Raw genomic sequence first — 22266 nt, forward strand, 5'->3', positions numbered from 1 at the left:
AAAATCAGATTACGTTTTGCCACTTGGCATGCAGCTACAACAGTTAAATTTCATAAGCAAAGAAAAATATCAGAAATTTTCCAAAAAGTAGGCCTTGAATTATTTTGAACAAGTTCATCCGTTTGAAAAATCATGACATTATATTGTTCAGGTTAAGACATTCAGGTTAAGACTCAACCAGAGTAAAATGTTACCTTTTTTCATCGCTTTGTTACTTAGTCATCTAATTAATGCCTTGCTTAAACATTTAACGCAAAATCATGCTTTTACACGCCAAATTTTCTTTCTTTTTAGACAAGAAGGAATACAACGGTCTAAGGACGGTTGCTTTTTCCTTTAATTAATCATGAAAACCTTGAGTCCTCTTTTTTGCTGACTTAGCTAGAATAATTGTTATCAATCAATCAATCAATTATTTACTCAAAAGAAACACAGAAAAAATTATAGAACTTTAGACCCCACACAGAGGCTCTTTGGTCTATGACAGTAGGAGACTAAACTTAACATTAAATAATAGCACTAAAATAAAACAGAAGAACAAGAAGAAAAAAGAAAAAAGAAAAATAATTAAACAACAAAAACTACCATGCCAATCAAAATAAATGAATTAAACAAATTTAAAAGGAGAGATAGAGGGGAGGGGAAAAAATAAGGAGGAGAGAACTAACTGTCTAAGAACAAGAAATAGCTGGTTAGCTCTTTTTTAAATTATCCATAAGAATGATATAGCCGAATTTTAACTGGTAGGGAATATCATATGGAGGCACAACATAAAACTAGATTGAAATCTGATCTTATGGTTTGTTTTTACGAATGAAAATATCCATTTCATTTCTGAGAGAAAAAGAAACACAAGATTCATTTCATAGTTCAGAATGTAAAAGATATAATTGTTTGAAGAAGTTAGGGAGGAGTCCATGAAAATACTTAAAAATGAAACAAGAGGAAAGAAAGATGTACATTGACTGACCATCCAATAAATTAATGCTGAGCTGGTCTGTCACTTCAGACACTAATTTAATTGCTCTGTTATATATTTTGAAAACGGGGAAGGTAAAAGAAGAGAATTTCGATAGCCATACTGTTGGACAGTAGTCAAACAGTTCGTGGTAACGAACTGTAGTAAGGAGCGACCCGGCTCAATAGAAACCAAAACTCTTAAAAAATTGAATTTCGTATGCCAATAGTTACATCAAAAGAATCGCATTTTAATGCTGATTTTAAATATATAAATTTCATCAAGATTAGTCTTACCCGTCAAAAGTTACGAGCCTGAGAAGATTTGCCTCATTTTAGAAAATAGGAGGAAATACCCCCTAAAAGTCATACGATCTTAACAAAAATCACATCATCAGATTCAGCGTATCAGAGAACCTAACTGTAGAAGTTTCAAGCCCCTATCTACAAAAATGTGGAATTTAGCATTTTTTGCCAGAAGACAAACCACGGATGCGTGTTTATTTGTTTTTTTTTGTTTTTTTTCCCCAGGGGTGATCGTATCGACTCAGTGGTCCTAGAATGTCGCAAAAGGGCTCATTCTAACGGAAATTAAAAGTTCTAGTGTCCATTTTAAGTGACCAAAAAAATTGGAGGGCACCTAGGCCCCCTCCCACGCTCATTTTTCCCCAAAGTCACCGGATCAAAATTCTGAGATAGCCATTTTATTCACCATAATCGAATAACCTAATAATTATGTCTTTGGGGACGACTTACTCCCCCCAAGTCGCCGTGGGAGGGGCTGCAAGTTACAAACTTTGACCTGTGTTTACATATAGTAATGGTTACTGGGAAGTGTACAGACGTCCTCAGGGGGATTTTTTTGGTTTGGGGGGAGAGTTGAAGGGGGGTTACGTGGGAGGATCTTTCAATGGAGGAACGTTTTATTGGGAAGAGACTTTCAATGGAGGGGGCGCAAGATTTTCTAGCATTATTTAAAAAAAATGAAAAAATAAATATGAAAAGTTTTTTCCTATTGAAAGTGAAGAGCAGCATTAAAACTTAAAACGAGCAGAAATTATTACGCATATGAGGGGTTTACCTCCTCGTAATACCTCGCTCTTTACGCTAAAGTATTTTTAGTAATTTCAACTATTTATTCTACGGCCTTTGAGATTCAGGATCATTCTTAAGGAATTGGGACAAAATTTATGCTTTAGTGTAAAGAGCGAGGTATCGACGAGGGGTGAGCCCCCTCATATACACAATAAAAACATACGAATATAGAAGTTCGCTACGTAAGTTAATTCGTAAGTTACGTATTTTTTTACTTATGAAAACGTTCGTAAAAAATTAAAAGTTATAGTTGCCTTTTTAAGTAATCAAAAAATTGGAGGGCAACTAGGCCTCCTCTCTCGCTCCTTTTTTTTCAGAATCGTCCGATTAAAACTATGAAAAAGTCATTTAGTCCCAAAAAAATTAATATGCAAATATCGTTTTAAATTATTTATGCGTGGAGAGCCAAAATAAAAAAAAATACATTAATTAAAAAACGTCCAGAAACTAAACAAAAAAAACAAGTTTTTTTAAATGAAAGTAAGGAGCGACATTAAAACTTAAAACGAACAAAAATTACTCCGTATATGAAAGGGGCTTTTCCTCCTCAACGCCCCGCTCTTTACGCTAAAGTTTTTTACTGTTTTAAAATGTAGAGTTAAGAGAAAGAGTCAAACTTTAGCGTAAAGAGCGGGGCGTTGAGGAGGAAAAGCCCCTTTCATATGCGGAGTAATTTTTGTTCGTTTTAAGTTTTAATGTCGCTCCTTACTTTCATTTAAAAAAAACTTTTTTTTTGTTTAATACATATAAGGTTGAATGAGAGAGTGAAAGAGGATTTTTATTGAACCAGTGAAACAATGACGAAGCTTCCGAAAAATTTCTAGGTTTCTAGAGTACTCAAGTTTCACGAGAGCACGGTGATGTTTGAAAGCAAGATTTTCGTGCAATAAAATACCCATGAATCGATCATGTCTATCTGGGGAACAAGTGATATCACCATGAGTGGTAGAAATAGTTTGATCCAAAGTACAAGAAGTACTTGATCTGGAAAAAATCGAACCAAGCAAAGGTTCTTTCTAGAACAGAATGCACTTTCTTGATAAGGGAAGAATCACTAATTTGTGAACACCCAAGAGTAATATCATCTGCAAATACAAATAGCACTGGATCTTGAGCTGCCTCACTAGCTGTATCACAATTGTGATAACAAACAATTCAGCAAGTTTGTTTAGTTTGTTCAGATACAGCAATAAAAAGATCACTGATGAATCTAAGAAATAAGAGGTCCTAGGACAGACCCTTAAGATACATCAAAATCAACACGGAATTGATCTTGAAGCTAAGGGTCAATACTGATAGACCTTTCAGAAACTTAAGTTTCAAACCAATGATAACTGTTTCAACGTATCCCTATGTGTTCCAATTGGGAGAGTAGGATAGTATGTGATATGCTGTCAAACGCTTTTCAGACATCAGCAAAATTACAGTTGGAATTCTACCCTCATCAAGTGCCTTTTGAATGAACTTGAGCAAGGCCATGCAAGCATGTTTTGTTGAGTGTTTAGGGCAAAAACCAAACTGATTGCAGGGAAAAAATTGTTGTTTTTTTTTATCAAGAAACGACAAAAGTTCTAGAGTATAAAAATTGTCCAAAAATTTTCTAAAGACTGATAACAGAGAAATTGGTCAACAATTAGAAGGATCACTAGAACCACCCTTATGGACAACAACTAATCTGGCAGATTTCAGGGCACTAGGAAAAGTTCCCTTCAAAAATGAAAAGTTAACAAGAATGGTAAGAGGAGTTAGAATAGACGGTAATATAAACTTTAAAGCCTTGACAGGAAAGGTCCAGAAGAGGAAGATCCTATTAGCTCAGAGACGATTCTCTGGACTTCAAACTCGGAAACATGATCCAAAGCCACCGATTGACAAGAAGGACCTTTTTAAAGTCACTGGTAGAAGAAGCACTAACCAAAATATGTTTAGAAATTGATTTCCCTGTAGATGCAAAATAAGAGCAAAAATCACCATTATTACCTTACTATTAGTTATTACTACCCCCTTAGAAATTAGTTTATTTGGCAAGTCATTTCGTTCGGAATTGGGATGAAGAACTATGTTTACAAGTTGCCAGGTTTTTCTTATAATCTTGCCGAATTTCGAGAACATCTGGGAGTAATACATATACTTGGCTTTACGAATTAAGGAAATCACTAAAGTTCTATATTTTGTATACTTTTCAAGATGATGATGAGAGTTAGAGGACTTGAATACCTTCCACAAATAAGTCTTTTTTGTATTCTTAAGAAGAGTTGCAGTCATCCAAGGGGCCCGAGGAACTGAATGCTTGGAGCTTTTAGCAGCTGAGGTTACACAACAACTATCAACAAAGGCCTCTTTGACCAGATCATAGAATCGATTGAAATGACTATCAACAGACTGACTTGAATCGATGAGAAACTCCCAGGAGGTATCAGACAATCGAAATTTAAACTGTCCAAATTGATACTGTTGGTAACGGACTGGTAAATTACAAGGAGTGGAAGGAACGGAATGTAGACCAGGTATTGAATAATTAGTGATACATGGAAAGTACGTCAGATATGTCAGACATGATAACAAAGCTCGATATGGCATTAAAGTAGACAAAATTTTGTCGATTAATTTGACAGATGAGTCAGTAACTCCAGTAGAAATAATGATACGAGGAAACATATTAAATGATAAAGCAGAGGATAAAAATTTATAAGTGTTGAAAATGAAGTTTTTAACAGGTCAATATCGAAGTCTCCTAAAAGGATAATTTCATAATTACTTCTGCATATTTCAGATATAAACTTGTCAAAAACTTCAAACAAAAACAGACTCAAAAACTCCATCCAAATGCTTACACAGATCACTACGCAAAGTATAATCCTTACAATCAGCAATATAAAATGCTAAGTCACCTTTTTTGTCTCTTTAATCTATTTAAAAACTCTAACTTATATCTGGAAATACCTAAAAGCATATCATTGCCCTAATGGAGAAATGTTTCACAGAGTCCAATAATCTAAGGATAAAAATTAGCTATTAGAGATTTCAAGTTATATACAGAAAAACTGAGTCCTTGAATGTTTAAATAAAGCAATGAGAAATTAATGGGGTCCCAGATGAGTCATCAATTAAATTTCAAACATTTAGAGGAGTCTTCTCAACCAATTTAAATTGAATAGGAATAGAGTTATCATAATAGAATGATCATCATCAACAGCTGTCGTTTATAAGAATTTGATGTAATAAAAATCAGGATATAATTAAAGAGGAATGTACAGAAAAAGGAAGAATGAACAGATAATTAATAGAGAAACGATTTGTGCCACGATCAAAGAGTAGAATCATAGTATGAAAGAAAAACAAAAAATCATTGACAATGTAAAAAAAACAAAAAACAGTGAGGTAGCACATAGCTATGAAACCCAGAAGTTTGGAAGTAAAACATAGAAACTGTAAAGATAAAAATAACTAGAGAGACTTCAGTAGCCTATAGTTGATCCACTGTATACAGAAAAAGAAGTCAAACAGAAGAGAGAAAAATAAAACTGGTTGGGAGGCAGGTAGAAGGTAAAATAGTGAAATTTTGGGGAAAATAGTGAAAAGAAAGGGACAATAAAGTAAAAGCAAGATTAAATATATCAGGAATTTATAAAGAATGTATAGAAAGCATGCAAAAAAGAGCATTTGCCTCAATCTGGGCCTGGATAATCCAGGAGATCCACCAAAAAACACAAGATGTGAATAGATGTTTCTAGAATAGATATAAAAATAATTTAGAAGGGATGAACATAGTTCAATCGCAAAATACGAAACTGCCAAATAAACATTCGAAAATACGTTCTAAATTCAGGTAAATTCAATACGGTAAAAGTTATTTCTAAAAAAGATAAAAATGTTGATTTTTTCAAAAAAAAATCTATTATTTTAAGGAAACTAACTTAACTTGTAGAAGGACTAATTTTCAACATCCTCTAAGCAATCATAGGAAAATCGCTTGTAAACTTTTAAACTTCATCAATGAAAAGTAGCTTTTCAATATTTCTTACTGTCTCCCCTATCGTTTCTAATATGGCAACAATTCCTCAGAAGGCAATTGGATATTTTCAAAGAGGATTACAGAACAATTTAGACTAAGCTAAAAACCTATAATGCTTTCTCTGCATAAATAGAAGCGCATCAATTTTATAATCAAGCGTCGCTAGGAGAGGGGCATCAGATGAGTCTATTTCTAAGATTTTCAAGATGGGAATTCATAACAGGCAATTAGGATTGCACCTGGTTGCTCGTTATCTGAAATATTTTTTTTGGGCCGTTTATTTATTCTTTTGAAAAGTACTGAAACCTACAAGCTTCCTACCCAGCGTAGATTCTTTTAAAAGAATTCTCAATATCAAATTTACTAGCAATTTTATAGTAGCACTACTACCATTGTGGAAAGAAAAAAAAATTAGAATACGAAAAACATTGAAAATTTAAAGACTTGAGATTCTTCGCACTCAAAATTCAGCAAGGATATCCAGTTCTGAGAAGTTTTGCAGGACTTACTTCTTCACAGGCTATCTTAGAGACAAGAGCTTTGAATGATATCTTTTCAAATAATTCCCATCTAAGCTTCTGCAGCTGTATATGACCTTTCTCAATACTGAGCATAGGATATGCCCAAGGTATCAACTCCCATCGACCATCTTCAATATCCTCCTCCATTTCATGAGCAAGATAACTGCAAAATCAAAGGGATTTAAGATCAAAGGGTCTTATACTCTAAATTTTTATAATTAAACAAAGATTACATTGCCTGCCCGTTCAAAGGGGGCAGGCAACCAGGGCAGCTACCACTGACACTGCGACTAGGGGGTTACTTGATTTGATAAAACTTTTATGTTATCTAATTTGATAAAATATTTGTGTTAGAAGGGGGGGGGCTGTAAATAGTTTTCTTAGGGCACCACCAACCCTAAGAACGGCTCTGCACGCTCGCTAATCAAACTTGTGTCTATTTACAACTTGGCTATCACAATCCAATCATATTTTCCACCCAGATAGCTGAATTTTTCCAAACCATATTTTATGAAAATTAATTCTCGTTGTATTTTCTATAATATTCTTTTAAAGCTTTTTAACCACACCTTTATTCTGAGTACCTGGCCTGCATGGAACGGGGCAAAGGACTGCGAAGGTATTTACATTGTTAAGACTGCGATAACGATTTTAAAGGGAAAAACTAATATAAGAACTGGATAATTTTCTGCGAGAATTTTTGTTTGCAGCAAGCTATTAGGTTGCATTGATTAAAAATTATATCTAGCTCTTCTTGGTATTTCATAAGCCCAAATCCAAGCTACCAAAGCTAATGAATATTTATATCAATCAGAGTTTGTTGAGCTTCTATTACCTTAGCTTCTTACAGTTTCTAGACTCTTTTGGCCGTCAATCATCTAGCACTATAGTTCCTAATCTAGCACTAAGTACGATCTCTAATCTTAGTATTTCATCCTTGGGAAATAGTTTCTAAGCCATCCAAACCAATCAACGGCCTTGTTGTTGAACGCTATAAGCTAATTTTTGTTCGTATGTTTTCAGTAGCTTAGCAAACATAATTTTGTACAACTGAAAAAATCATACACAATTAAAGGATATTCTCACAGAGTTTTATCATCAAATTAGTTTAAATAAGTAGATAAAAATAAAAAAAAATCACACATACAAAAAAGGGCTGGAGCAATTAAAAGAAAAAAAACATCTTTTTAAAGAAAAGCGTAGTAACCACTGAAAAGCTGCTTCGCACCCATACCTAGATTAGCTTGTTAGTGCTAGCATTCCTAGTTTCTTGCCCTAGCAATGTATGTAATCAAAGACTTGACCCTTTTGACTTTGTTTAGTGCAGTATTCATTCCAGTCATAATCGAAGTATCGACAATTTACGAACTTTATTCCCTTCGACACGTAGTGGCAAATTTTTTTGCTTGCTAGTGTTCCTGGTATCTTACCCTGGAAGTGTGATTAATCAGAGACTTGGCCCCTTTGACTTTGTTAGGTACACTATTCATGTCAGTCATAATCGAAAAATCGATGATTTATGGACTTTATTCGCTTCAACACGTACTGGCGCCGTCTACATTCGTCACTCTGGCAATTTGGACTCCTAAAAAGGACACCAGATGGCAATGTTGTGATGTTGCCAGAAACCACCTAAAGACGCACACGAAGAGGCAAGACGAATAAGTGGCATTTTATCCCAGTGCATGTGTCAGATCTGTCGACCAGATTAAAGACTAAACAGAAAGTTAGACTACGGTCACTCGTAAAAATAAACTGTCAGACGCACTATGAAATCCCACCGAATCTTACGCCGCGGTATACTGATGTGACTGTTTCTGCTGATTCCAGCGAAACTCCTCCTGTTTTATGTCCTGAACTCCTCTCTGCCAAATCGCAACTTCCCTCTGTTCTTATGACAATTGCCCACTCCTTGACTGACAAGATGGACGAGCTAGAAGTCTTCTTACGAGAATCCAGTGTACCAATAGCAATCGTGATTGAATGTTGGTATATCACATACGATACCGGATATATAATAATAATAATTATTTATTTATTACCCAAACGGTACATTAAGTAAATATCAAAGACTACACTTGTTTTACACTGGTTTTTATATCACTCGCCGTGATAGATGCCTATGCCGCAGAGGTGGTGGTGTCGGATTGTATTTTCGTAACGACCTCTTATCCAAACAGCTAAGTGCCCTCAGTGACTCTTGCCATGAAGTAGTCTGGGCTGAATGTAAGCCTTCCCAACTGCCGAAGAAGTTTTCGTGCCTAATAATGGCATCTGTCTATTTTCCTGAAAGTGCCAAAAACAGAAGGGAGCTTGTGATTTACTTGCAATCCTTCCTTGATAAGTCTCTACGTGCATATGCAGCTCCTGCCTTTATTGTTGAAGGCGACTTCAACCAGACCAACAAATAGTGGCTATCCAATGCGCTTGATTTGATACAAGAAGTGAACATTCCCATACATCAAAGTTGCAGTACCTTATACGGATATTTACCGATATCAGTGATGTTTACCGCCCTCCCCACTCAATGGGCCTATTGAAAACCGCCGATAATTTTGTAATCCTGTTACAAGCGAAGAACAACATGCCGAAACCGAAAAGAAGCAAAGTGACAGATCGTCCACTGAACCGAGACTCTATATGTGCTTTTAGTCAGTGAATTGGTAATTACCCATTCGAAGAAATATGCTCAATCACTGACTTGAATCTTAATGTTGAAACACTCAACTCCCTGCTGCCCGAAAAGTTACATGAATTTTCCCCGAATAAAGTAGTAACAGTTTTTGAATCTGACAAGCCGCGGATTATGAAAGACATGAAGCGATGGATCAAACTTAGATGCCGACTGCATAGTTCAGGGTGTATTTGAGCTGCGAAAATGTTACGGAACCGCATTGTCAGTTTCAGTAGACATGCTAAAAAGAAGTATGTCATTGAGAGAATTGCCCCCCCCCCCCGCTTGATAGTGATTCACGTAAGTTGCATTCGCCAATCAAAAACATGACCAAAAAATCTGTTAGTAGTAAGCTATGGATACTGAAAACAGATGGGACTTTGATATCAGCACAAGAAGTAAATTCCTTCTTTATCCAAATCTGTACCACGTGTCCACCATTGAGTGAAGTTGAGTTGAATACTCTGATATAAGACTGCGAATGCGATGAAATCAAGCAAGTTTCAGACTACGTAGTTTACAGAGAGATACGGAAACTGCAAAATAACTGTGCTTCATATCTTGGCGAGTTGCCAGTAACACTTTCTCTCTTTTACAATGCAATGGCGATTCAGAGCGGAGAGAGTTAGTGTCAACTAGGGCTTAGGTTGACTCGAAAACAATATCAAGACACACGAAACTGGACAATCGCTTGTGGATTATTTTGTATTACTAAATTTATATCATATCATTTATATTATACTAAATACTTTGTAAATATATTAAATAATTAAATATATTAATTAACTTATATGTTGTATAACTAAATATAATAGGCCACAATTTATTTATTGAACGTAGTGTTAATACAAACAAATTCAATAGCTGAAGGAGTAGTCACCTCTTCTCCCTCTACACCTCTATTACTTATCAAAGATCTTTTCTTGTTGCTTTTTTCCCATACTAGCAGCTTCAGTTTTAGTCAAACTTGCATGTTTATGCAAATCCTTTAAACCTTAATTGTAGCTCAAAAATACATTTTAGGTAAAAAATCTACCAAATTAGCGAGAATAGCTGAATATGTGTAAATTGGTACTTGTTTAAGTATTAACATACAACGGTAGGAACATGAAAGGAAAAAGAATTAGTTCTTAAAAAACTAAATTAACATCATCAATCAAAAGTTAAAAATAAATATAGCACCAAAGGAGCATTTTCAATAAAGACAATAACTACTTACAGGGCAGCATAGAACTTCTGAGGACTTAAATTATGTGCTAACCATCCAGCACGAGCCATGAGGACAAGTGAGTATGCCAGCATATATTTGTCGGTTGTTATGTAACATCGGTCCTGGTCCATCAGCAAGGATATGCCCTCGTCATCTTTAAGAGTTAACTGCTTAATATACAATAGTTTGAATCCTTTAACATACTTTAATATAGTCCTTGTTACGTTAATCCTAGAGGTTTTGAACCTACACATGGAAATAAATATGCACGGAAATCCAAATATTCTCAGTGCTAGACATCAAAATTATCGTTGTGAAAAAGTCAGAATTAAGCTTAAAAACTAGGCAAAAATCTGACCTAACAGCCATAGTTTATAATAAAATACTTTTTAGAAAATAAGCCTTTTGTGTATCGTGGTTATTTTGGTAAAAAAAAAAAAAAATCCAATATCAAAGTATGCTTTTAATTACTTTTACAATGATTGCAAAAAACGGTGAGCCACAAGTGCAATAACAATTCAGTAAGAGGGGTACAAGAGAAAATGTTGACTTTTAAGGTGCTAAGATATACATCTTTGGGAAAGACGAGGAGGAGCTGCTGCAAAGCAACAATGAATCCTTGAATCATAGGGCAAAAACTCCTTAGCCCGGGTCCAGCAATGGTAGAGGGCTTAGAAAGTTCTGAAGGAGAAAAAACGTGGGGGACAAGAGCTGTTACTCTCACCGGACTGAGAAAAAAACAGCTAGAATCGGAGTCAAATCCAACGAAAGCTCAATTGAAAAAGGATCACTGTGAGAAACCCCAGTGCAAGAAAAAACAAATGGGAGAGAGAGGATGAAAGCAGTGAGGTTGGAGACTACTGGCTCTCTGGGGTCACCTACCCACACCAGGGCACCTAAGATGAGAGGACCAATCACCCCTCTGTGGCAGAGGCCACCAGCCGGCAACCCATCTCAACTCAACCAAAAGGTAAAAAAATGGCAGAGCTAATCTATCATAGAACGCAACCCTGAAGGATGCCTCAGCAGAGTGAGAAAGAAAAGAGTGACTTCGTCAATGCCGTAACTTTACAGAAAGAAATTTCTAATCTAAAAGAGATACTGAAAAGGATTCTTTAATCAAAGAACTTAACCAGGCTGTTGAGTTTCAGAAGAAACAGTCCGAGGTTATTAATCAGCGCCTATTGCACCTTGAGGTTCAGGAACGCAGACACAATCTATTACTGTATGGACAGCCAAAAGAAAAAAAAAAGGTGAATCACTGTTATCGAAAGTACGCACAGTGCTGAATGATAAATAAGGCTTAGATAAAAAAGTGAATATCATACGGATATATCACCTGAAAGAAAAATTATCCATTGTGTCCCAAAGAGGAAAGAAAGTGTCATCCCCTCTAGTACATTTTTCATGCGGTTCGGATACCGAGACTTATGCCAGACTTATGAAAAATCTTAAAGATTCTGGGACTTATCAGTTTATTCGACTTCAGCAATCTGGTGTTTCACTCCGTCTCGAATGTAAGAACAACGATACTGATCGGTGGTCTGAAGTTCCCACAAACGACGAATGTCGTGTTTTTTCAAATGATCCATAGTTGGCAGAGATCTTTGTTGACATTTTATTTGGACTAACTGTCTCAGTAAAAAACGAGTTCCTGTAGGCCTACATATTGTACTTGTTCTTCATTTATAAGTATATCTAGTGTAAAAAAAAAACAAAGTTCAAATTACCGGCGTAACTTTTATTCTTTAGTGTTTTCTTGCTCAATTCATTTCTACGTCACCGTTTAAGGCTACAGGTGACAGCACTGATACTGGATCGATTCCTCAGATGTAATAAGCATTTTTGATCTCGATTCTCCCTCCGGTGCTGGGGTAGAGGGCATTCCATCCAATTATCTAAATTTACTTGAAAAGAATCCTCTGAATTTAGTTGAAATTTTATATGGATCAGTGGGAGGTAACACTAACGTTAGTAATTTTATAGTTGATAATGTGTTTAATAATGAGTATAAACTTGGGGTTAATGAAAAATCTTCCTGATATCGTGACTGCCTCAGGACTCTACACCTTAATACACAAGGTTTACCGTAATCAGTTGACCAACTGAAACTTTCATGTGTCGATCGTTCTTATCCAGGTATCATCAATCTCTGCAAAACATTTGTCACAAAAATATCTGACATAATTCATGAAATTCTAGGGTATGTTTGCGGAAAGTGACAACGCATAACTACGAGCAAAGGTGGTCTTACAATTTATATATTAGATACTTTGAATTACAAGGTATGTAAAGATCTGTCAAAAATGTCGAAGGTATTTTTGAGTCTTTGATCATTAACGTATATACTTCATCCCGGGAGGTAATAATTGTGGGGGAACTGTATAGACCAACAAGTGATTCTTCTTTGTCTTTTCTTTAAGCGTTTAATGAAGTATTTGAGTGTATGTATTCTCAAACTTGTGAAATAATAATTATGGGTGATTTTAATACAAATCTCCTAGAGAATAATGGCTCAGTACCGGCTGATTTTCTTTCGGCAATGTTGACGCATTACCTCTTACCCACGACCATGATTCCGACAAGAGTCAGTGATAATTCAGCTACTTTAATAGATAATACAGTTTCTTCTCTGGTTGCACATGAAACCACTGTTCTGATTAATGATATTTCAGACCATTTTCCAATAATTTGCGAGTTGTTGTCTTCTCTTGTTGCTTGAGTTTTTTGTATTATTGTATTAACTTAATGAAGTGGATTCTTTTGTTCTTTTGTTTTAAGTTTAGTGTTATTTAGCATCCATACTACGGGCCATGGAGCCTTACTGAAACCATTGGAATAGTGCTCTTGTAAACATTTGTTGTTATAGTAAAAAGAACTGAACTGAACTGATAACGGTTAGCAGACACGATTGGCAAAACTTCAAAGATAGAAATGCTGTCCTAGTAATGGAGGGTGTTGAGACCAATATTATAGAGGACAATCTGGACTTCGTTCCCCATGCCACTTTGGCGAGATTAGAGGATGACGTTATGGGTCATGGGGATGGCAAATGGTCAGGTGCATGAATACTTAGCTCTTGGCCTAGGAGACACTAATCCGAGGCAAAATTTCTCCTTTAAGAGTCTGTAGATCAGTGGAGAAGCCGATAGGGCTGGTGGTGGTTTGAAATCGGTTTCTTTCTATGAAAGAAATTGAACTAACCAAGCCCTGTGCCAAGAGGAGAATTGATTTGGAGATTAACCTGTGCTTGGTTAGTGAAATAGAGGCGGAACTTCCGTTTCCCGGTTCGGATGAAGGAACGTACATTTCAAACTTCTTCTAAGAGGGCTACAGAGTCCAACCAAGAGAAGGAAAAAGCAAAACTATCAACACACATTTTTCAATGATATCAGCCTATGAGCAGGAGGGGGGAGATAAAATACTAGTAGATGAATCTGAATCACTGTCTGGCAGCCTCTTATAATCTTAGAAGGCTGCTGTTGAACCACAGAGGTAAACACTGCTCCAAGAATCTTGGGAGAAATTTTACCCAAGAAAACTTTATAAAATAATTTCATTCGTGTTGTAAGCATTATACCCCAAAGAACCTATTTATCATTAAAAAATTCGGATTCTACAAAGTTATCGGAATAGCCCACTCCGCTAGAGATGTAGTAGCTATAGCAGTGAAAAATCTTATTGGTCAAGAGTGCGATGTGTTTGCTCAGTGTATATGCCATATGAAGGCTTCAATGTATTATTATTTATTTTTTTCGAAAGAACCTTCGTATGGAAGGTCGTATAAACCTCGGAGGAGCTCATTCAATTGAAAATCACCAGTTCTATCGCACTTTTTAAGGGTTAAAAGTAATCGGAGGGCAACCAGCCCCCTCCCCTCTCAAACCCTTTTCACCGGAACAGAAATCCGATTATAAATTTTGAGCAAAGAGCCATTTCGTTCAAAATAGTCAAAAGTCAAGTACTTGCAGGGTTGAACCACCTTCCCTGTAGCTCCCAAGGCAAGGTTTGCAACTTATAATTTGTAAGTTGTTGATTGCTATAGTATAATGTTTTAATGGAAGGGCAGTTGTATAAACCTAGGCGGGGGATCATTTAATAGGAAATCGAAAGTTCTAGTGCCTTTTTGAGAGTGAAACGTGATTTGAGGGCCAACAGCCCCCCACCATCAGGCCCATTTTCCAGAAATGTATCCAGCCAAAATTTTGACTTGACCATTTATTTAAAATAGTCCAGAGGCCATTTACCTACAGCTCTTGGGATAACAAAAACCCCATAGACCACAAGTTAAGGGCTGTAAATAATTCAAGTTCTTAATTGTTAACATGTAAGGCTTATGTGGAAGGGTGGTCGTATAAGCTTTGGAGAGTGTCATTTGATTGGAAATTAAAAGTTCTAGTGCCCTAGATCAGCTTTAGATCGAAATTTTGAGATTAAAATTTTGTTCAAAACAGTCCAACGGTCAAATAATTATGCCTCCAGGGTTTGACAACCCTCTCTAGCCCCCGAGGAAATTTTAGCCCCTATCAAAACTTTAAAAAAATCTTGAACGGGATGCAGAACACAATCGAAACACACTATGTGCATGCTGGTTGTATAAAGAGAATATCAGCAATATTTTAAGAACTATTGAGGGTATTAAGTTGAAATGTCCAAGGTATGTTGAGATGTTGAAGAGAGATTGGAGAGCAACTATCCCTCCCCCCTCCTTGCACTTTTAGGTGCCTCTCTGCTGAATACTGTTTATGCAAATTTATCATTCCTCCCGCCAGTCCATAATTACTTTGTTTTTGTTTTTTTTTTTAAAGAAGGGTAGAGATAATGGGCCTCTGAAGCATGAAATTCGATCCAGAGTATGTTGATCCGCCCCAGCATAAAATCAAAGTTAAAAAATGATACGCGGGATCATAAAACAGTTAGACTTATAAGGTGCAAATCAGCATAAGTATGAATACATTCAGGTTAAGGTTTGTGAAATTATGGAGCACAAGGGTGCAAAGACAGTATTAAATATTTCAACAATCAATAAAATAAAACAAAAGCAAATAATCAAATATGACAATATGAACAGACTGGTCATTAATGACACAATGAGGTCAAACAGAGAGTCACGTCGGTTCACATCGGTTCTAGAAATCCATTTTCTTTATATACTAGGCTATGCTGATGAACTTAAATTTATTTATTTCATGGATCCTAGCAGCCTAAACTACCCTAGCAGCCTAAACTACCCTTAAAATAGCAATATGGTCTGAAAATGTTAAAGTGGATAAAACGAAGTAAAACATATTTTTTAAAATCGAAAATAATAATTTGTTCATTAATACAAGTAAGCTCTATTCCTCTCTCTTTCCTAGTTATCCCTAAGTAAGCAGTTTAAATTTTAATTATATCCAAAAACTGAGGACATCCCAGATTTCGTGTGGACGTTTTATGCGCAGAAATTCATCTAAGAAAGTTGGTAATTAGAGAAATAAAGCAAGCCAGTATAACCAAGTAGGGAAACAAATCAAGAAAAAAATTTCAAAAGAGTATATAAATTTGGAAGAAAAAAAGTGGTAAACACACTTACTGAGAAGAAATATGAAATTTTGAAAATTTTCAAGGGTGACCAAATCAGTTGCATTTCCCTTCTGAATAGTTTGCCTGCTGGAACTGTTGGATGACATCTACAAAAATGAACAACTTCGATTGAATATCCAATTGAATATTAAATTTGCTTACATTATTAAATCATCAATAAATCTATTTCCCTTTTAAAAGGTCGACAGGTAACAACTTTTATTTTGAGAAATTCAAACTTTACCGCCTCAAAATGCACTAATTGTGCCCCTCAAGAAAAAATTCTCTGGGATGATCTCCCAGGAAAACTCCTCCACCTTTCTTATGTTTGGACCTATAAAGACTGTTAACTTTAATCGTAAAGGAACTTTTATGGAATTTTGACAACAACTTCGTTGGTATGAGGGTGCTTTTCTTAAGTTGTAACCATATTCCTTGCTCTGCTGTTTTATATCTTCAATTGCAGTTTATAAAACTTTTCATTTTAATGATACTAGATAAATGTTAAAGTTGCAAAAATTATTTGTAAGGCAACATACTCCATGGAAAACGCATAATCACACGAACATTAAAACTCAATAATCTGAATTGTGTGTGAATCTTTTCATAGTTTTTGTTTTGTTTTAATTGTTGTTTGAGCTACACAAGGTAATTTAATTGGTTCAATTATTTGAAGAGAATCATTATTTAGCAGCTGTATTCTAAAGCTATGAATTTTCAAAATACTTTCATAGCCCCAAATTAATGGCGCAATTTGATTTTAAAGAATTACTTACCGCAGTATCATCTACAAAAATTTTATTCTAAAATGGCTATATTGTTACCAAAGGAAGTAGTCCTGAAAAGACATTGGGTAATTTTTTCTGTTTCATGATTGATTTCTATAGATTGGAACAATTACATGCATGAATTATGTGTCCGGAACATTATGAAGAATAAACCAAACAAAAAGGTAGGTAGACCAGAGTTCATATGACGACAACATCAGGTGAAACTTTACATATACCCATTTTCCACCAAAATGTGATTAAATACTTTGTTTTTGAATAAAATGCTCTAGATCTTGAATTTTCCTTATTTTAAATAAAGTGCCGGATTCTAAGGTTTGTTGTAATAATTTTAGGAGTAGGTTGTCGGCACTTGAGAAAAAAATCCTGTTCAGTCAATATTATTGAATACAGTTTTTAGCTTGTCTTATCTATCTACAGAAACTACAGAAACTTTTATCTAGGATAAAAATAGTAGAGATGTATAAGTTATTAAGTTTATAGGTTTTGAGTGTGCTAAATCCATGCACATAGAACAGACTGAAATACCAACTTAGCAATGAATATTGAATTTAATCATATGTTGCCTTAGTTTTACTAGCAAAAATATTAAGAGTGAGAAGCTGCTTCTCAGATGCCTTTAAGCTTATGTTCCATATGCAGTTTTTAGCATGTTGCTTTTTGCTCTAGGAAAATTTAATGTTACAGCACAGAGAAACAATTTTTGGTATCATTCATTAGCTGAGATTCATATCTATCCATCTGCTGAATTACATTTTTTAAATTCGGTGCATATGAATTTTTAGACCGAAAATACTTCGATAATTTGTTGAAAAAAAGGATAATTTTCTATTTTTCAAAGCAAGTTTGGATCCTTCTCTAGTCTGAGCTACAGCAAAATTCTAGCTCGGTGAATGAATATATTTGAGACTAAGGAATCCAATGATATCTGGATCTTTGGTACAATTTACAGGTGCAGGTTTGTCACAAAATCGCTTGTTTCACAGGGAACACATACCATAAGGAATCAAATGGAATTTGCAAGGGTAGTAGTTAGTACATATGGCAAGAGTGTTAAAAGGTGCACTGAGCGGTATGATCACTTTCCAGCTAGCAAATTAGCTAAGAAAAGGCAAACTTCCTGTATACTATGTACATTGGGCATCCCTGTGTAAAGATACCTTCAAATGGTTAATCGAAGCTTTTCACACTGCCTTATCTGGCCCTTAGCAAAAGAATTTGATTAGGTGGAAGTTTTTTAGACCCTCAGATCAGTATAATGTACAATTAGTTTTTCTTCACATAGCTTATGAAACCTAGCTTATGAGCTACACTTGGACTCTGATTTACGTTAGGCGAATACCCTGACAAGTATAGGCACGGTATAAAAGTTTAGAGCTTTTCTGGCGTTGTGAGATGGTTTGGGTTCTTGTTTGGGGATGTTTTTTTAGACTGAAAAACCTCCTCCTCGCTTATTCATTATGGACTACCACCCCAAAGTAGTATGTTTGCAGGCTTGAAAATATAATGAGTTGGAGATAATAGGCTTGAGATTGGTTGTATAGGATTTTGACTCTTGTTGATAGAAGAACATAGCTAAGTATAAAAACCATATTGTGACTAAAATGGGCCGAGGATTGTAAGAAACCTCCATTGATCCTGGGAGTCCCAAGGACTTCTTGCTGTCCAATTTTAAGTTGGCTTAAGCACTTAAAGTAGACTTGAGGAGAATCTATTAGTCCCTGTCCTTCTCTAGCTTGGGACCCCTTACTTTTCCCGAGTCCTTAATGATTTCAGTGATCTAGATAATATTAAATTTACAACTTCGTATTTCAAAACGTTAGAAAAATGTATTGGCGTGTTACATTGACATTTTGATTGGTGAATTCGGACGTTTTGAACTGGACGTGTTAGGAGTTTCAGACCTCATATCCCAAGGGGATAGGAAACACGAAAATATATGATACAGGATTTATTTACTCAGGCAGGATGGGGTGCATAGACAGGGAGTAGGGCTCATGATGAATAAGGAAGCTGCTAAGTTTTGCTTAGGTTGGGGAGGTATAATAATAGAATGTTAGTTGCTCATTTTACAACTGAAAAGCGCAACGTATCAGTCATAGTAGTACATGCCCTAATAGAACCGATTGATGGATACAGTATTGACTCAGATAATTACAATATTTACTAGAAGACTTTAAAGCCCACCTTGGTATAAATAGGGATAGAGGGTATTCTAGCCTAGGCAAATCTGGTGTAGGAAAGGGAAATAGTAAAAACTACAGGTTATACAGTTCTGAATGTTAACGATCTAGTTAAAATCAACACAGAATTTGACCATAAATTCCCAGGATACTCACTAATTGTGTTATTATAAAATGAAGACTGACAGGACTGATACAAGACACTAAGGTATACATGAGCGTTGCTATTTATGTTGAAAGTATAGATCACCATCTAGTAATGTCTAGGTTAATCTAAAGCTGAAATTTAGAAACGGTAACTACCTTCCGAGAAGTCATGAGGTGGTTAGACGCCAGGATGAGCATTTGGGAGAAACCTACTGGGAACAGTTGAATATTACACCAGAGTCTAAAGATCTGACAACGTTGGAAATGGATGGAATAATTAAGGGATATACTACTGCTACCACTACTATTAGTAATAACTCACTGCAGCACAAAGCCGCCTGAGGCAAACACAGCTCCGCACGCTCCTCCTCCAACCTAATTTATTCAAGGCCTCCGTCTTTACACCTTCCCAGGAAGTTCCCATTGATAGTGAATCTTTATTTATGACATCCTCCAACCTCGGACGAGGACGACCTGCTTTCCGTGTAGCCCCAGTTGGTTGGTCAAAAAGGACAGTCTTCGGCAATCTGTCATCCTTCATCTGCAGAACGTGGCATAGCCATCTCAATCTTTCTTTCATTATAGCCCTAGAAAGCGGGATTGAACCGCATTTTTCATATAACCTACTGTTTGAAATACGGTCAGTCAGCCGGGTACCCAGAACAATCCATAGGCAATTTCTCTGGAAAACAGCTAGTTTCGTCCGTTTTACGGAGCGCCCATGCTTCAGAGCCATATTAGACCACTGTCATTACTGTTGCTGCCAATATTCTAATCTTGGTCCGCAGACTTATCTTCTTATTCTTCTAAACCTTTTTAACGGTGAAAAAACACCCTGAGCCTTAGCTATTCTACTTTCAACATCTTCACTGCTCCCACCGTCTTTACTAATAATACTACCAAGGTAAGTGAAGCTGCCCACCTTATCAGTCTTTTCGTTCCCAACGTCACCTCTTCATCTACACTTACTCCTAGCCTTAGTGACTTAGTCTTCTTAACGCTAATTTTCAAACCTATTCTAGTACCCTGAACTCGCAAAACCTCTAAAATTCATTCATTTTGCTCTCACTTTCATCTAGTATGCTTAAATCATCAGCATAATCTAAGTCCAGATGAGTTTTTCCTCTCCATTTGATTCCATGGCCTCCAATTGTCTTTCCTGTGCTCCTTAAGACGATGTCCATCAAAATGATCCACATAAAGGGAGATAGAGCACAACCCAGCTGAACTCCAGATTTAATACAAAACCAGTTGCTAACCTCATTTCCTACCTTAACTACAGCAGTATTATTTTCATACATAGCACAAACCACTTTAATGTATTTGTCTGGTATACCATATAAGAATAAGACCTTTGCTAAAGCTCTTTTATCAACAGAATCGAATGCTTGCTCATAAATCGATAAAACTGAGGACCAAAGGTGTTTGACAACGGAGGGACTTCTCAGTTGTTAACCTAAGAGCAAAAACTTGGTCGACACATCCTCTTCCTTTTCTAAAACCGCACTGTTCTTCTCTTAAAACTTGGTCTACAGCAACTCTCAGTCTAAAAAGTATAATATTACTAAGTAATTTGCTACCTATAGAGACCAGATTAATACCTCGATAATTACGACACTCACTCTTGTCACCTTTACTATACAGTGACTTAATTAAGTTTTCCTAAAATCATTAGGTACTTCCCCTTTTTAAAAAATCATATTCGTAATTCAATAGCTTATTTCTAACCTCAGAGCCACCATATTTAAGAAACTCATTTATCACACCATCAGCACCTGGGGCCTTATTATTTTTTAATACTTTTAATACTATAGCTAACTCTTCCTCACAGAACAAATCTTCCTTCACATCCAAGGTATCACAAACTTTTTTTCATTTTCATCTATATCTTTTCCTGCAACTGTATCTCGGTTTAGCACATTCACAAAATGTTCCACCCATCTCTCTTTAACTCTTTCCTTATAACTAATTGTGGCCCCATTCCTATCTTTAACTGGGACTCATTCGGATTGACTACTCCCTCTCAATTGATTAACATGCCAGTATAATATTTTACTATTATGCCGTCTAGCTGCATCTTCCAGATCCTCGGCAATTTTATCCATCGTCTCCACTTCACATCTCCTTAGTTCATATTTTAATGCTTTCTCCACTTTCTTTACATTTCTTTTGTTTTCATATGATCTATCAATCAGATAATTATTGTACAAACCCCTTCTACTCTCTATTAAGCATAAAGTTTTTCACTAATATTCCTAGTTGTAGTCTTAACAGTCTTCCCTAAGACACCATCAGCAACTTCACAAATTGTTTTTCTAAAATTATTTCATCCATCTTCCACATTGTCAAATTTAAAACTCTCAAGTTTAGCATTCAACTGTTCCTGGAAGTTTTCTCTTAAATTTTTATCCTGGAGTCTACCAACATCATAACTTTCCAGGAAGTAGTTACCCTTACGAAATTTCAGCTTTAAATTAACCTTAGACACTACTAGATGGTGATCTTAACTTTTAACATCAATAACATCACTCCTATATACCCTAGTATCTTGTATTGATCCTACTAGTCTTTGCTTTACAATAACATAGTCAATAAGGTTTGCTGTCTTACCATCACGCAAATACAATGTCAACTTATGTGCCATTTTATGACCAAACACGGTATTGGTTATAAATAGATTGTTGTACCTACAAAATTGCAAAAGTCTGTAGCCATTACTGCTTTCTTTTCCTACACCAAATTTACCTAGGCTAGGATACCATCTATCCCTATTTCTACCAACCTGGACGTTAAAATCTCCTAGTAAAAACACCATATTTCTACAAGGTCCCTTTATTTTTGCTCCTGTAACTGTAAGTAAAAATATTTTGGCCACAGGAAAAGCAATGATCCCGGGTACCTGTGCAGAACGGGGACGAACATATCTTCTCAAGTCTACACCAAAGGGCTTAAGCTGGCTTAGAACCGGACAGCAAGAAGTCCCAGGGACCTCTAGTAAGTTGGAGGCTTTGTGTAATCCTGGGCCCATCTTGATCACGACATTATTTTCAGCACTTGGTGATGCTCTTCTATCAACAAGAGTCAAAATCCTGCACAGACAGTCCCAAGCCTATT

At 35.9% G+C, this 22266-nt stretch overlaps 1 protein-coding gene across 1 annotated transcript in view; it reads right to left on the reverse strand.

Moving 5' to 3' along the window:
* The window catches only part of LOC136029091 (speedy protein A-like), a 37180-nt gene that overhangs the window by 10280 nt on the left and 4634 nt on the right, over positions 1–22266 (reverse strand). Inside the window, exons 2-4 of the mRNA XM_065707152.1 lie at positions 16045–16141; positions 10482–10626; positions 6577–6751 (exon numbers count right to left, since the gene is read on the reverse strand). Of these exons, the coding sequence (XP_065563224.1) occupies positions 6577–6751; positions 10482–10626; positions 16045–16141 (417 nt within the window). The remainder of the gene's footprint in view (positions 1–6576; positions 6752–10481; positions 10627–16044; positions 16142–22266) is intronic.

The sequence above is a fragment of the Artemia franciscana genome, chromosome 7, assembly GCF_032884065.1.
Source record: "Artemia franciscana chromosome 7, ASM3288406v1, whole genome shotgun sequence".
Taxonomy (NCBI): Eukaryota; Metazoa; Arthropoda; class Branchiopoda; order Anostraca; family Artemiidae; genus Artemia; species Artemia franciscana.